At 34.3% G+C, this 16,101-nt stretch overlaps 4 protein-coding genes across 6 annotated transcripts; 1 reads left to right on the top strand and 3 right to left on the bottom strand.

Annotated features, from left to right (window-relative positions):
- Positions 1-881: 881 nt before the first annotated feature.
- LOC124843357 (Tetratricopeptide repeat (TPR)-like superfamily protein) lies at positions 882-5,666 on the top strand. 3 transcript variants are annotated; one of them, XM_088100533.1, is made up of 4 exons: positions 882-1,148; positions 1,492-1,635; positions 2,313-2,452; positions 3,275-5,666. In XM_088100533.1, exon 4 carries the CDS (start codon positions 3,296-3,298, stop codon positions 5,492-5,494), a length of 2,199 nt encoding a protein of 732 aa, XP_087956659.1. In that variant the 5' UTR covers positions 882-1,148; positions 1,492-1,635; positions 2,313-2,452; positions 3,275-3,295; the 3' UTR covers positions 5,495-5,666. The 3 variants fall into 3 exon arrangements, with proteins under 3 accessions (XP_087956659.1, XP_047176052.1, XP_047176057.1); XM_047320096.2 differs by having other exon boundaries at positions 2,270-2,452; XM_047320101.2 differs by having other exon boundaries at positions 1,462-1,635; positions 2,270-2,452.
- Positions 5,667-6,729: 1,063 nt separating this feature from the next.
- On the bottom strand, positions 6,730-11,137 carry FKBP53 (FK506 BINDING PROTEIN 53). The gene is made up of 11 exons (XM_047320076.2): positions 11,038-11,137; positions 10,770-10,843; positions 10,149-10,384; positions 9,850-9,989; positions 8,664-9,024; positions 8,327-8,515; positions 7,743-7,989; positions 7,534-7,621; positions 7,415-7,456; positions 7,289-7,337; positions 6,730-7,091 (listed from the first exon to the last, which is right to left on the bottom strand). The coding sequence occupies exons 1-11, from the start codon at positions 11,048-11,050 to the stop codon at positions 7,010-7,012; spliced, it is 1,521 nt and encodes a 506-aa protein (XP_047176032.1). The 5' UTR covers positions 11,051-11,137; the 3' UTR covers positions 6,730-7,009.
- A 911-nt stretch (positions 11,138-12,048) lies between these two features.
- Positions 12,049-14,159, bottom strand: LOC124843325 (Nuclear transport factor 2 (NTF2) family protein). The gene is made up of 5 exons (XM_047320054.2): positions 13,659-14,159; positions 13,457-13,571; positions 13,280-13,361; positions 13,089-13,140; positions 12,049-12,368 (listed from the first exon to the last, which is right to left on the bottom strand). The coding sequence occupies exons 1-5, from the start codon at positions 14,058-14,060 to the stop codon at positions 12,306-12,308; spliced, it is 714 nt and encodes a 237-aa protein (XP_047176010.1). The 5' UTR covers positions 14,061-14,159; the 3' UTR covers positions 12,049-12,305.
- A 175-nt stretch (positions 14,160-14,334) lies between these two features.
- Positions 14,335-15,643, bottom strand: LOC124843336 (Integrase-type DNA-binding superfamily protein). The gene has a single exon (XM_047320065.2). The coding sequence runs from the start codon at positions 15,510-15,512 to the stop codon at positions 14,961-14,963; it is 552 nt and encodes a 183-aa protein (XP_047176021.1). The 5' UTR covers positions 15,513-15,643; the 3' UTR covers positions 14,335-14,960.
- Positions 15,644-16,101: the final 458 nt, after the last annotated feature.

Genomic DNA, 16,101 nt, shown 5'->3' with positions numbered 1-16,101 from the left:
AAGAAGTATTACAAAAAATTATTCAAGATTTTTATATTTATTATCTTTAATTATTATTGTTACATTTTACGTGTTTACAACTGTTTTATATGATTAATAATTAATATAAAATAACAAATTATATGTACGAATAAGAAGATGATCATGTTTTTTTTAGATGGTTTTCACGTTACTGTCGTAATTAATTGATAGTCTCTTAATTAAGACGTTTTCAATGAATTTATTTATTATTTTATTTAAAGAAGTATTAAAAAATTATTCAAGATTTTTATATTTATTATCTTTAATTATTATTGTTACATCTTACTTGTTTATAACTGTTTTATATGATTAATATAAAATAACAAATAATATGTAAGAAGATGTTTATGTTTTTCGATGGTTTTCACCAAACTGTCATAATTAATTGATAGTCTCTTATTAGTTAAAATGTTTTCAGTGAATTTATTTATTATTTCATATTACTTTTAATATTTTTTTAATATTTATAAAATGTCATATTTCTGAATTTAAATACATAGTATCAAATAAAATGTATACTATTCAGTTAATGAAAAAAATTAAAGTCTCTCTCTATATATATATATAACTTTATTGTTCTGAATAATACTTCCCATCTTATTATTCATGTCTATATATAGTCTTAAAAGAGCTAATATTTAACCCTAGTTTACAGAAATTTAAAACAATATTTAACTCTAAATTATAATTCAGAAAAAATTTGCAATATAAATTTCAAAATCTTTGTAAAAGAAAGTCATTCTTGTCTTACAGCTAGAAATTTGTTGAAAGTATATTTAATGAAAATAATAATAATAATAATAATAATAATAATATTAAAGTATAAAAACTAGTTGAAAAATCCAATTTGTGTGAAAGGACGTGTCTCAGTAAAACCCCTAGGGTTAGTGATTTGAGGTATGAAGGTGATTTGAGTGACAATTACATAGTGATTCTGTAACGACTTTGTTAATTTAACCCATAATACGGGTGTCTTCTTGTATGATGACCTATTGGCAATTGTATCACTTCGCTATCAAACTATACATGTTCTTCAGATAAGAGATGCTGGTAACCTTGTTGATGTACGGGCTATTGGGGAATTCTGCCGTGAAGATGACCAGCTTTTTCTCAATTCCAATGCTCAGGTCAGTTAGCTTTTGGTATTGACTCTGGGTGAGAACTCTTGTCCGTGTACATTGGGCTGTCCTTTAATGCTTTTACAATTGATTTTTTTTTTTCAAATCACCGGGATGGGTCATCTCGGGAATGTTTTTCAATTCTGATTCAGTGGTTCAAGTTAATAATTTTGTGGTCATCTTTAATTGTCACTGCATCCCAATCATCCCTTATCAATTATGAAGCCATTCTAGCTCAATATTGATAATTCTGATGGTTTTGTGGCATATGTAAAGAGCTAAACTCACAAAAATATAGGCCAATCACCAATCATTCTGACAGGGCATGGCATTTTCTGACAAAATTAAACAGCTCCAGTTTCCTGGGAACCACATTGAAAATCACATGCATCAAGGCCAGACTAATCCGGAGAATTCTTTCCTGAGTGGAATAAAACAGCGATTGCTTTCATTCATATTCCAGGGACTATGGAATGAAGAAAGAGATGAAACATTGGTTGGTCTTCAATTTTTTTTTTATTGCTGTAAAATATTCTCCTGTATTTTACATAGCTTTTATTCTATGATTGACGTGTACAGTTCTTATATTATATTGGAAGGTTATCCCCCTCCCCATCTTATACTGAAATTCTTTCCTTTTGCTCTTTAGAGCAAATCGTTTTAAAATCTCACATCTTATATGCTGTCACTTACATTTGAACACTGTTTGTTGCTCTACATCCATATTTCTGTGTCTTCACAGGAATATAAATGTGTGGGAATAGAAATGCATGGCACTTGTTTAGTTGTTGTCCGACACAGTCATTATTACAGATGCACACAAACTTTTTGCATTAATTTAAAAGGAGAAATTACAATGAAGGATTGTTGGTAAAATAATTTTCATTTCAAGAATCAACCACAAACCAGTTAATCAAATTCCAATAGTGGTTACTGAATGATAACCTATTGACTTTATTAACCACTTGTATTGTATGTTTAATGATTCCTGGACTGTAATAAACACTTTCGGTGTTCCTTCTCTCTAATTTTCCGTTGTCTGCATTTCCGCATATCCCATCTCTATTAGGACAATTTCAAGCATGAGTATGTATATGGATAAGAATATATTCTAAAATGTGAAATGCCAGGCATGCATATATTCTTCTTGATTTTCCTACTACGTTGTGAAAGTGATTCATGGGGGGAAGACATTGAAGGAACTGATACAACTGAATCATCTGAATATGATAGTGAAGATGAATATGATAATGGCTTTATTGTTGATAGTGATGTTGATATCTACCGGTCTTCACCAGTCAGAAATAGTGGAGGTATTTTCATTCTATTATAAACTTTTCTTGAGGTCATGAAACAATTATACTCATTTTTTACTTTCATGTTATGTATATTTTTCTTTTAACTTTGTAGATTTCTTATTGATGTTCACATGTGTTTTTTTTTTCCATCTACAGATACACAAATATTAAATTTACAGTAAAATAGAATATGAAATGGCATCAAATACTCACATTCTACCAGTGTTTTTGTTTTGTGAAAAATAATGAACTGTCCAAGAAAATTTGTGTATGATTGTGTCCGGAAAATAATTATAACATATCTGCTATAAAATTCAATCATATATTTCTCACTTTCACTATTATAAGTTTTATCATTATTTTATCAACAATCATTCTTTTGTGCATCTGCTCATTTTAACACATGCATTCCTTGTGTGCTATTTTTGTTAAATAGCTGTTAGTGCCATAACATAGCGGAACTTCTCTGAGTCCCTAATTCCAACTATGTCTGCTGTTGCATTCACTATGATTATTTTGTTTCTGGCATGTGTCGTACATTCTCGTCATCTTTGACAATACTTCTGCCATATATAATTGATAATATACATCATATTTCAACTGTTGTGTGATAAGCCTGTGATGCTATCTGTTAATATAGCAGATTGTTGGCTTTCTGTCATTTTCTACAATGTGCAATTTGTTAATGTTTTGAGTGTAGGAAAGAAAATGAAAAGTTTAAGGGAAAGAAAAAGTATATTGGTTTCCACAGCTTCTGCTTCTGCATCATAGTTTGCAAGATTTTTCTATTAAAATCAACATTAATGACATGTGTTTTCTTTCCCCCTTTTGTTTCAGTTGTAATTGAAGAAATAGTGGATGATGAAAACAAACCTCGTTATTATGCCATATTCCCCATTCCTTTCTATCCCCACACACCTCTTTTTGTCTCGTATTCAGAAGTGCATCCCAAAATTATGGAAACAAACCCCGCAACAATCACTGTTCAATCCCATCTTGTGTAGCAATGCATCCATGGTTGGTGTTCTCATTGCATCCCTTAAGGACTTTGTGACCAATGGCCACCTACCAAATGCTTTCAAAACCTTCATTCAAATCCAGCACCATGCTTCTTCACACCTTCTCCTGCATCCCATTAGCTCCCTTCTCTTTGCTTGCGCGAAGTTTGAGTCATTGTCACAGGGTAAGCAGGTTCATGGCCATATCATCTCACTGGGTCTTCATCAAAATCCTGTCTTGGTTGCAAGGCTTATTGGTTTTTACACAAATGTTAATATCATTGGCGATGCCCAATTTGTCACTGAGAGCTCCTGTACTTTGGATCCTTTGCATTGGAATATGCTTATCTCGTCGTACGTTAAAAATGGGCTCTGTGGGGAGGCTCTTTCTGTGTATAAGAAAATGTTGAGTAAGCAGATTGAACCGGATGAATACACTTATCCTTCTGTTCTCAAGGCTTGTGGGGAATCGTTGGATATCAATACTGGGGTGGAGGTTCACAGGTCTATTGAGGCTAGCTCCATGAAGTGGTGTTTGTTTGTGCACAATGCTTTGGTCTCCATGTATGGCAGGTTTGGGAATCTGGAAGTTGCGCGTAACTTGTTTGACAATATGCCAGTTAGAGATACTGTTTCGTGGAACACTATAATCAGCTGTTATGCCTCTAGGGGTATGTGGGAGGAAGCGTTTCAGCTGTTTGGAAGTATGCAGGAGGAGGATGTTGAAAGGAATGTGATTATATGGAACACCATTGCCGGAGGGTACTTGCATTTGGGCAATTTCGGAATGGCACTTAAGCTGATTTCCCAAATGAGAACATCCGTTCATCTGGACGCTGTTGCATTGGTCATTGGGTTAAATGCGTGTTCCCACATTGGAGCCCTTAAATTGGGAAAAGAGATGCACGGTCATGCGGTGCGAATTCACTTTGACATGTTTGAGAATGTGAAAAATGCATTGATTACAATGTATTCTAGGTGTAGAGATCTTGGGCATGCATTTATGGTGTTTCATAGAATGGAAGAGAAAGGTTTGATATCTTGGAATGCCATTCTTTCTGGATATGCACATGTGGATCGAACTGAGGAAGTATCCTTTCTTTTCAGAGAGATGTTACGGAAGGGTGTTGAACCTAATTATGTGACCATTGCAAGCGTTCTTCCCCTGTGTGCTCGCATAGCGAACCTGCAGCATGGCAGAGAGTTTCACTGCTACATTATGAAGCGTGAACAATTTAAGGACTATTTATTATTGTGGAATGCCCTGGTGGACATGTATGCAAGGTCTGGCAAAGTGTTAGAAGCCAGAAAAGTGTTCGATTCAATGAGCACAAGAGATGAAGTTACATACACTTCCATGATTTTGGGATATGGTATGGAGGGTGATGGAGGAACAGCTCTAAAACTATTTGAAGAGATGTGTGAGTTGGAGATTAAGCCAGATGTAGTGACCATGGTTGCAGTTCTCACAGCTTGTAGTCATTCTGGTCTAGTAGCACAGGGGGAATTGCTGTTTAAAAGGATGATAGATGTTTATGGGATAGTTCCACGCCTCGAGCACTATGCGTGCAAGGCTGATCTCTTTGGGAGGGCTGGTTTTCTGAAAGAAGCGAAGGAGGTTATCACAGGGATGCCGTACAAGCCAACATCGTCAATGTGGGCTACTCTCATAGGGGCTTGTCGAATCCATGGAGACACAGTGATGGGGGAATGGGCAGCAGGAAAATTGCTAGAGCTGAAACCTGATCATTCAGGTTACTATGTGTTGATTGCCAACATGTATGCTACTGCTGGTTGTTGGAGCAAACTAGCAGAGGTGAGGACTTATATGAGGAATTTGGGAGTGAGAAAAGCTCCTGGTTGTGCTTGGGTTGATATTGGCACTGAGTTCTCTCCCTTTATGGTGGGGGACACTTCTAACCCTCATTCATATGAGATTTACCCTTTGATGGATGGATTGAATGAGCTGATGAAAGATGCTGGTTATGTCCGTAGTGAGGAGTTTGTTTCATCCGAGGAAGAATTTGAGGAGATGAATATAGTAGGGAATGTATACTAAGTAGAAGTTAGAATATGTTTTATTTATACAGTTTCAAACTGGAGCAGTTTGTCACCTATAAAACAGAAACTTGCTAGATGAAGCAAAAAAATTGAACTCTGCACACTGTAATTATCGTGGTCATTTTACTTTTACACCTATCAAATTAAAATCAGCCATTTGACGATTTAAATAGTAATATTTTAATTATATTAGCCTTTCTTTAAATGTAAAATTTTAATCTATATTATTATATTATTAAAATGGATTATAAAGTGGGTATAATTTTTTAATGGGTGTCACAGTACTATTTAATGATCAAATTATTTATTTTAGTAATAATTACTTTAAAAAAAGCTTACTTTTTATCATCGAAATTAAATTTCAGCCAATAATTAATCCATACTGAGTTCTTCATGAATAATTGGTGCTTACAAGTGTTTATTATTTATAAAATTTATTTTAATATTTGTTTATAAATGAATACTAATCTTATTTAAAAATAAAAATTTAATTTATATTTTATTAAATTAAATTTGATTAAAATTAAAATTAATTTATTTTATCAGATTAAAATGTAATTAAAATTAAATTTTAATTTATATTATATTTTACATATTTTAAAATTTTATAAAATATATTCTTTTAAATATTTATAAATATTCATAAATTTTAAAATATTTGTGAATATTTTTTAAACAAATATATATATAAATAACAAAAACTAAATTATTATAAATCAAATAAAAAATAAACATTATTCATACCCTACACACCTTATTCATTGTCATTCCTACTTTGTAAACAGCTATACTTCCTACTTCTATCTAATTAAAATAAGTGCTTAAAGTTTATTGAATTCGAATTATCTCAATTTTTTAACCAAATAATGTTTTTTTTGGGTCGGATAGGAGAGCAGCTATACTTCCTACTTCTATCCATACTTGTTTTTGATATTTTATTTAAAACCCCCACTACAACATAAAAAATATTTTAAAAAAACATGAACTGAAATATAATAATTAAGTAAAATTTCATGGAAACTTGCAATTTGAAAAAATTAATAAAAGTTGATGGTTTAATTGTTGAGTTTTACAAAAAATCTAAATCGATTCAATTTATACAAAAAAAAAAAAGATAAGAATTTAAAAACTACGGATAAAATATAACGTATCAAAAATACAGTTATCTCAACAACAAAAAAACAATATAACACATTTTAAACAAGGATTAAAGATACAGTAAAGCACGAAAAAAGAAAAAAAAATAGGGATGATAATTTCTTCAGTTATAAAATGGCTCTCCCATCTAACGATAGACACTATCGATAATGAAAGCAAACACATTTGCAAATCTACACTCGTAAAGCTGTGTGAATTCCTTCTATGCAATCCAAAATTTCCTACAAAACTTGGCCTCTATTCTAAGACGCCCCTTGGAAACAAAAATGGCAAATGTGTGGTTAACATTCTCCGAGACAAACAATGAGGGATAGAAAAAAGGATGCAAAGACCTTTGGAACGGAATAGTTGGAAATTAACGATCAACATCAACCAACTCAACATCAAATACAAGCCACGCATTTGGTGGTATAGTCCCAACGCGCTTATCTGCGTATCTGCGCAACAAAACAAAACAAAACACTTGTAATTTGATTACACCGAGTAGCTCCTTTAAAGTGCGTAGAGTAAGAAAGAAAAAATACACAGATGCTTTTACTGAAGTATACAGATGCTTCTCACGACACGAACTACACATGATCAATGTAGAGAAATCGAATTCAACAAATAAAGGATAAAATTAGGAAATTCATACCCCATAGATGGTGGAATTGTGATCCTTCTTTTGTCCCCGATCCTCATCCCTGTCGAAACAAGAAAACTTTAATTGGTATAAAGAATTACTAGGCAGTAGACAGCTTAAAATCTTATTATATATTACCATTGATCCCAACCTCCCACCCTTTGATGACTTGGCCTACACCTGCAAATACAACATGAAATAGTGAAACATACATAAAAAGGAAAATCACAGCAAATTCAACACATCAGATTACATACCCAGGCGAAATTTAAAGGGTGCTCTTCCTACATTTGAGTCAAATATTTTCCCATCCTTTTGCAGCTTGCCAATATATTTAACACCGACCTGTAATCAAACAATAAGTTCCTGTTAAAATAAAGTATATAAAAAGCATAGGTTGAAGAGAATTATCCTTCAGTGAACCACGCCAATGCAACCATAAAAAAATCTGTAGGTGATGTGTAACCTTTTTTCCTGGAGCAGCTCTTTTGCCATCAGGTTTACCCATAAGGAGCTCCTCTATAACCAATCCGTTCGGAAAAGTTCTCACTTGAGATGGCTTAGTCTCAGTTTGTTTCTTCCCCTTTTTCTCTGAGGCAACAGGCAAATTCTGCTTTTCAGCACTTGAAGTAATTTGATCTGCAGCAGCTACCCCTTCTAACTCCTTGGTCTTTTTCTTCCTTTTTTTCTTGTTTTTTTTCTCAGCACCGACCCTGGCAACAAATATCACAAACAAACAGTTAGCAAACAGTACATAACCCTAAAACTGAAACAGAAGGCACAGAAACCCACCCCCCTAAATTTCCAATCTTCAATATCTCAAGCATAGAAAGGGTAATTAGAAATGACTCCACAGGAACAAAGTTCACCACAAAATCTAGCAAGACCCAACAATTACACATCCTATATAGTTGAATTCCAATTGTGGTATTTCTAGTAGAACTTTTTAGTTTGGTACCAGATATCTATGTACTATGTAAGACAATCAATGCCAGTAACAACAAAAGCCTAGTGGAATGAAACTGATTCTAGTTAGTTGACAGTTCTTACTCGTTATTGGACAATTTTCCCTCATTTTCATCCTTTGCATGAGAAACATCACTCTGGCTGGTTGTAGTTTTGACAGCCTCTGGATGCTTTTCATCTGGGGCAGTAACATTTGTCTCATTGCTATTGCCAGATGCATCAGCATTTTCCTCTTTAATACGTTCCTTTAACTTATTTCTTTTCTTTTTTTTCCTGAACAATTTATAATCGTCAGAAAGGGTTTAGCACAAAACATCCAGCACAATATTTTTGAAAGTATTTCAAAAAGAATCAGGTGGGCAAGGCAAATATTAGATGGAAACTGATTCTCGGGAGTAATTAAAATGGTAATCTTTCTCACCCATCCTGTGGCTCAACTTCATCAGCACTGTCAACCTTCCGTTTAACTCTAGCAGAATGATCGACATCTTTTCTCTTCTTGTTGGCATTCTCAATTTTCTTAAGTGCTTGTTCTCCTTTCATTTCTCCATCTGCCTTCTGAGAGATAGGGACATCTTTCTCAGCAGTGGAAATTGGAAAACCATCTTCATCTTCATCTTCATTTTCCACAAGGTCAGTCTCACCCTTAGCAACAATTTCAGACTTGAAAATTTTGCTGTCTTTTGGTTTCAACTTAGCTACCTGTTTCTTTTTCTTTAATTGCTTATTTTGATCATCTCCAGTTTCAGGTTTTTCATCATCCACTATTTCTTCAATTACAACTGAAACAAAAGGGGGAAAGAAAACACATGTCATTAATGTTGATTTTAATAGAAAAATCTTGCAAACTATGATGCAGAAGCAGAAGCTGTGGAAACCAATTTACTTTTTCTTTCCCTTAAACTTTTCAGTTTCTTTCCTACACTCAAAACATTAACAAATTGCACATCGTAGAAAATGACAGAAAGCCAACAATCTGCTATATCATCTAACAGATAGCATCACAGGCTTATCACACAACAGTTGAAATATGATGTATATTATCAATTATATATGGCAGAAGTATTGTCAAAGATGACGAGAATGTACGACACATGCCAGAAACAAAATAATCATAGTGAATGCAACAGCAGACATAGTTGGAATTAGGGACTCAGAAGTTCCGCTATGTTATGGCACTAACAGCTATTTAACAAAAATAGCACACAAGGAATGCATGTGTTAAAATGAGCAGATGCACAAAAGAATGATTGTTGATAAAATAATGATAAAACTTATAATAGTGAAAGTGAGAAATATATGATTGAATTTTATAGCAGATATGTTATCATTATTTTCCGGACACAATCATACACAAATTTTCTTGGACAGTTCATTATTTTTCACAAAACAAAAACACTGGTAGAATGTGAGTATTTGATGCCATTTCATATTCTGTTTTGCTGTAAATTTAATATTTGTGTATCTGTAGATGGAAAAAAAAAAACACATGTGAACATCAATAAGAAATCTACAAAGTTAAAAGAAAAATATACATAACATGAAAGTAAAAAATGAGTATAATTGTTTCATGACCTCAAGAAAAGTTTATAATAGAATGAAAATACCTCCACTATTTCTGACTGGTGAAGACCGGTAAATATCAACATCACTATCAACAATAAAGCCATTATCATATTCATCTTCACTATCATATTCAGATGATTCAGTTGTATCAGTTCCTTCAATGTCTTCCCCCCATGAATCACTTTCACAACGTAGTAGGAAAATCAAGAAGAAAATAAAAAAAATTTACACCAAGAATTATGTCCTAGTCACAACTATATAAAAAAAATTTAAAAAAAAAAACAAAACCTTAAGTTGAAATGCAAATAAGTCAATAAATGAAAGTTCTTCAGAAGGATACTATTCATAGTCATCCTTAAGCTCATCTCCATCATCAGCTGCGAAAAAACCAGAAAGGTGGATGCTTCGTGAACCAATCACAGAGAATGCAACTAAGTCATCAATGTCAAACTTAAGATTCAAAGGGCATGACTCAATTCTGTTTGGTAGCAATGAACACAAGAAAACTGGACTTTTGTGTCCAGAAGCGCACTGAAGAATGCTTTTATCCTTCGACGAGCCAATGCCTAGAGTAGCCTGAAATTTTAGGACAAAAAACTAAAAATGAAATAGTTCATACATACCTTCCTTGACATTTTATATCCAACTCAAAAATATCAACACACTTCAGACTCCTCAAGTGCCATTGCATTCGAACCACATAGAATTACATTTAAATGCATATGTTATATCGACGAAAAAACTATACTGATTAGCATTCTTAATCCGATGGAGATACAAGGTCAAGCAAATTTATCAAGAGTCCGAACTTAAAACCCCACGATGAAATTATATTCCAAAGCTTAATATCAAAGAAAACAAGCAAGAATTGCATAAGACAAACCCAAGATACAAAGAAAAAAAAATCCTGGAATCTCAGGGTGTTCGAAAGAAACAAAAGTTGAATTCATGAATGAAGAACCTGAGTAACGTGCAGTTTCCCTCGCACATTGTCAGAGTGATAAGGACACGGTTTTCCAGGTTTGACTTCAATCCCTGAGCTCACAAAGAAAACGAAAAAGGCAAAATAAAAAACACATACGAGATAAAAATGAATGAAAAACAAGTAGAAACAGAATATTAGAAGCTAAAACGCAATTTCAGAATTAGAGGTTAAAGAGTTGAATGCTTGCGCATTTAGAACTACATTGAAGGAGCAAGAAGAGAGAAGAAGGACGAAGATGACTAACCCCAGAACCCCATTCTGAAATTTGGGAAATGAAATTGAAATCCACGTCACCGTTGTTTAAATATACAAAAACCCTAACAGCGAGTACCGTTTTGGTTACGAAGCTGCCGTTTAAAGACAAACCAACCCTAGATAGGTAAGATTGGTGTGTTTTTAATATCTCGGATTTTTCGCTAGCTGGTCCAATTTCATTCTTGGGCATTTTCTTGTGCACTCCCAAAGTTTCTTCTATCACTCCCATAATCATCAAAAGTAATTTCTAGAATTTAAATTTTAACATTTCACAACATTAATTTCTTTTCACACTCTCATAAAGTACTATTTTGAAATTAATTTTTAACGTGTTTAGAAAAAAATTTTGTGATATTTTTAACACTTCCTAAAAATATTTTTCGGAATTTTTGTGATACTTTTAACACTTCCCATTAATTACTTGAATTGTTAAGTTGGTAGAATTACCAATATATATTAATAAATATTTATTATTTTGAAAGTGAATTTTTATGCAATGTATTTTGCTTAAACTTTTAAAACTCTGTCTTATTTTCTTTTTTTTTTCAAATTTTAAATTTTCTTGCATAACTTGTTTTTCATTATATTTAACTAGGCTGCAACAAGTTTATTTCAGTATTTATTCTCATTTCTTATGGAAAAACATAACATTAGTGATATAAGTTCAATTTCCATAGGCTAACACTAATTTTATTATAATATTGTGTTTTTCATTCGATTATACTCACATTTGTATTCTAATGCAAAATGAAAAATAAATATTTGAAAGTATTATAATAAAAATACAAATATAGCTTTACACTCACAAGATCAAGCTAAATTTGTCACTCAAAATTAAAAATACATAAACAAAAAGGAAGTGAGATTCCAAAGGATAAAGATAACAAGAATATGAGTAATAATATTGTGACACCTACCCAAAATTTTACACATTTTACCTATTATTTTATTCTTTAATCTCCTGTACAAAAGCAACTTTATCTTAATACTGGTAAGAATATTAAATGTAAAAGTGACATCAAACATTTTATGATGATGAAAGGACTGAAGTTGAATCAAATCAATGATTCCATTAATCTCACGCAGTGCTCTCATCATATATCTCTAGAAATTAACTATTCCAAAATCTCAAACTTACAAAAGTACACCATAGAACTTCTCTCAAATTGAATGATTCTCTAAGATGATATATATATAACAAATTGTGGAAGGAGAAAGGAGGAACATTGCAGTTCCAAAACAGTGTAGAAATTTTCATTAAAACCACTTTGCCAACTGAGGAAATTGCTGCAGAAGCCATGTCACACTCCTTATCGCTGTCTGCATATAAATTATTTTCCAGGAGAATCAAACTAAGTCAATAGGTAAAACCACTCATCCACTCACCCATGCACAGGACAAGAAAAAGAAAAAAAAAATGGCATCTAGTTCTTAGAGTGTAATGTAAAGTTTCCAAATGGGTAAAAATGAGAAAATAGACTATCATATAAATTATTGTCTTAAAATTTTGGATACATATTATGTGATTGGACATAAATCTCACCAGTTTTATATCTTTTCAATCAATTTTCTCATTGATAGATCCAATAAGTAATATTAGAGCCAGGTTAGCCTCCGGAAAAAATGGATAAAAAAAGGAGTGTACAAACGTGAAAAAATGGATAAAAAAAAGGAGTGTACAAACGTGGGAGACGAGCTGCTGGAAGAAAAAAACTTAGTGGAGATAGAAGTTAAGACCGAAGAGTAGAATCGTTCGGTAAGTAGTTTAGTTTGATAATAAGGTAATCATTTAATCATCTTTTCCCTTTGTTTTTCTATGACCATTCGATATGAGCTTTTGTAAACTGTTAGGTGATAATTGCATCCTTACGTAATTAGACGTAAATCTCAATTAGTTTTATATCTTCTTAGTGAACTTACTCCTCAGGAGACCCAATAGGCTTTTTTCATCTTCCTTTTCTTTTATTTTCTCTTCCATTTTCTCTTTATTCATACTTTCTTTTCTTTGTCAATTCACATGATAGAGTCAAATTCACGTACCAAAGTTGCATCCCCAGGTTTGATTGCAGGTTCAACACAGTCTCGCCCATATCTGTTTTCACAAAAAGTAAGGTTTATCTGTCAACTGCTACTGTAAAAAAGAAAATCAAAGAACTTTGTAACAAGCATTAGCCAATCAAAAACCCCATTGAAAATGTCGCAAGCTATTTGCAAAAGACACTATCACTCACGTTATTTGTCTTCTGCCATTGATCACCTCCAGACGATAAAAGCTGCACCCTTTGCTAAAGGGAAAAGGTTTTCCCTTCCATTCTGAAGACATTTCCAATGTTACAAGAATACTCTTTTTATTCAATCTGAAAACACATTAAAAAGTGATAAAGAATAATAGAATCTGTGCAATTCACCTAAATGCCATATCACCCCAACGGATGAGGGGTCCTTGGTAGACAAATCATCAATAACAAACTGCAGATCTTTGCTTGTAGAATTGGTGAATTTTTTGAAGAACTCAAGAATTTCCTGCATAATAAATAAAGCTAAAATAAACCCAATGATTTATCCTGTCTTAACTACTCCACCGATTGATTTCTGGTATAAATTAATTACCTTACGACCCACGAAGGGTTGGGGAAAGACAAGATCCTCGTACACACAATTGTCGGCGATAAGATACTGAACAGAATCCACGTCATGCGCATTGATTCCTCCATAGAAATTCCTCACCACGGCTGAAGCTGAATCAACAGTGCTATCATCATCATCAAAATTTTCGGTTGTTGGTGATGCTACTGTAACCGATTGCTTCTCGCCACTTTCATCAATTGCTCCCCACTTTCTTCTTCTTCTTTTCCTTCCAAGTTCTCCAACAGCAAAAGGGGCGTCAACTATGTCCAAAAGCGTCAAGCTTTTAACGATTTTGATGGAGGAATACGGAGAAGACGGAGACAAAGATGGAACTGAGTAAGAAAACAACCAAGTGGGAGTGGAATTTGAAGTGATGATAGACATTCTGCAGAGACACTTCACACTACTTACAAGCACATTCAATCACTGTTGCTCCAGTTTTTTGCCTGGTATTAGTAACTATTAACTGACATAACACGAACACCAACTACCACTGATTCTGCAGAGAGATTATCTGATACAGCAAACCTTTTTTTTTCGTTTGGGCCAACCCATGTACATAAAAAAAGCCCAACTCATTAGCCCAAAAGTAAAAAGGCCTATTAAAAAAAAGGTGGTGCCTTTTTTCGATGGTAGGATGAAAAACAAAGCAATGAAGTGGAAGAAGTTGGATAATCTGAGAAGATTGTATTAATGGAGTTCCAATCCAATACATCAGCTTAATCTATTTACTAATAGAATAAAACCACACTACACTCTTCCACAGCCTATAAAACACAGCCAATAAACAGAGTTCGTGGCTTATCTGGTAAACAGAACAAATCCCACCCACTAATAATACTAAATAAAAAATCTTTAATTAAACAAATCTCTCCCACAACAAATAGTTACACTAATCTCTACTGGGTCCCTCCAAAGTGTGATCTTTTCTTGCTAATTCATCTCCGGGAGCTAGTCTAGGTACTTCCAAATCTCACTCATCCATGGAGGAAAGAACAAAAAGAAAAAGGAAGCAATGGCATGGTGGCATGTTCCTCCACGCCTCTTATTTTCAAAACCTAGGACTGGTCAAATGGAGAGACATGGCGTCAGTGTCACCGTTGTTGTCACCTCACCTTAATTAATTGATTAGTCACAGGATATAATGTAATGAAACGTAACGTAACCACAATAAACTAATAGCAAATACTGGTATATCGTATGTGGTGTGTATTCTTCACTGTTGGTATACCGTGTGAATGTACGTAAGTATGTATCTAGGTATATGTATATGTATGTATGTATCTAAGGATCCCAGAGAGAATCATTCTGCATATCCTCCCACTCGTTGTCTTCAAAGGCATAACCATTTGCGAACATCATGGATTGATCGTGCATCATGAAAGTGTCCGGCATTTGCATCCACGTCTGAGGGGAGTCCATGGGGCAGTCATTGATGGCCTGAATCTGAGTGGGGGAGAGTCTCACTGTCAGCGGCGGCGCCGTCGAGGAACCGCCTCCTATCTCAGTCTCCGGCGGGGCGGGGTTGGTTCGGAGCCTCAGGGCCGCCTCGTGCGCCGCCATGCGTATGTGGTCGGCATTGTTGCTGACGGGGCGTGGCAGCGTGCTTGCGAGCTCGGGGAAGTTGAGCCTGGCGTCGCGGCCGCGGAAATGCAACGCCGCCACGTCGTAGGCGGCGGCGGCCATCTCCGGCGTCTCGAAACTTCCGAGCCAAATTCGCGTCTTGGTTCCCGGCTCGCGGATTTCGGAGACCCACTTGCCCCATTTTCTCTTGCGGACTCCTCTGTATGCAGAAGACGCAGCACCAACATGGGTTGAACTGGGTGGCATGTCCATGCAAAATCAGTGTCCAAGCTTTGAAATTTGAGTAATGTTGCACTTGAATTATAAAATGTTTTCGGTGGTGTTGTGAATTGTAATAGCTAACGGTTGTAGTAGTGATGTCCGGAACATTGTTGTCGGTATTTATAAGATGTGGATGTGAAACGTGGGAGCATGAGCAACATCTTGGTTTTGGTGAGCTTCCTCGTAGCTGCTTCCTTTGCCCTTTGTTTTCCAACAAAATCTATGTCTGTGTTTTTTATTATGGTTATTATTTTTATTTTGGGTTTGATTGGGTGATACTTTTTGCTTTATGAACAATAACGGGTAAGTATTGGTGATGTTGTACTTAAATATTGAGGGAATGGTGAAGATTTTTTGTGAGTATTTTTGTTTTTGTTAAGATTGGGAAGTGAAGAGGTTGGAGGTGGTGACATGTGTTTTTGTGCAAACTTTTTGAAGTTGAAAATTTGGGGATTGGATTAAGTGAGAAGAGTGACTGTTTAGGACGCGTTTTGAAAACTTAGGTGGCAATGGTTTTTCCAATCAGAATTCCAAATTCGTAGAATCTAATATAAGGTTTTGGAAATGTTAGATCAGCATG

The sequence above is a fragment of the Vigna umbellata genome, chromosome 10, assembly GCF_029865625.1.
Source record: "Vigna umbellata cultivar VRB3 chromosome 10, Vumbellata_1.0, whole genome shotgun sequence".
In the NCBI taxonomy this organism is placed as follows: Eukaryota; Viridiplantae; Streptophyta; class Magnoliopsida; order Fabales; family Fabaceae; genus Vigna; species Vigna umbellata.
Note: the sequence above shows the minus strand (reverse complement) of the source record. Positions and strands in the feature narration are given on the sequence as shown.

Excerpts from the sequence above, each read along its gene's own strand:
- LOC124843357 (XM_088100533.1), top strand. The coding sequence starts at position 3,296 with ATGATGAAAACAAACCTCGTTATTATGCCATATTCCCCATTCCTTTCT.
- FKBP53 (XM_047320076.2), bottom strand. Across the intron at positions 7,338-7,414 it reads GTGGGAGGTTGGGATCAATG|GGATGAGGATCGGGGACAAA; the intron begins GTAATATATAAT and ends TTGTTTCGACAG. Across the intron at positions 7,092-7,288 it reads ACAATTCCACCATCTATGGG|ATACGCAGATAAGCGCGTTG; the intron begins GTATGAATTTCC and ends TTTGTTGCGCAG.
- LOC124843325 (XM_047320054.2), bottom strand. The coding sequence starts at position 14,060 with ATGTCTATCATCACTTCAAATTCCACTCCCACTTGGTTGTTTTCTTAC. Across the intron at positions 13,141-13,279 it reads AATGGCAGAAGACAAATAAC|ATATGGGCGAGACTGTGTTG; the intron begins GTGAGTGATAGT and ends TTGTGAAAACAG. Across the intron at positions 12,369-13,088 it reads AACCTGGGGATGCAACTTTG|ACAGCGATAAGGAGTGTGAC; the intron begins GTACGTGAATTT and ends ATTTATATGCAG.
- LOC124843336 (XM_047320065.2), bottom strand. The coding sequence starts at position 15,512 with ATGGACATGCCACCCAGTTCAACCCATGTTGGTGCTGCGTCTTCTGCA.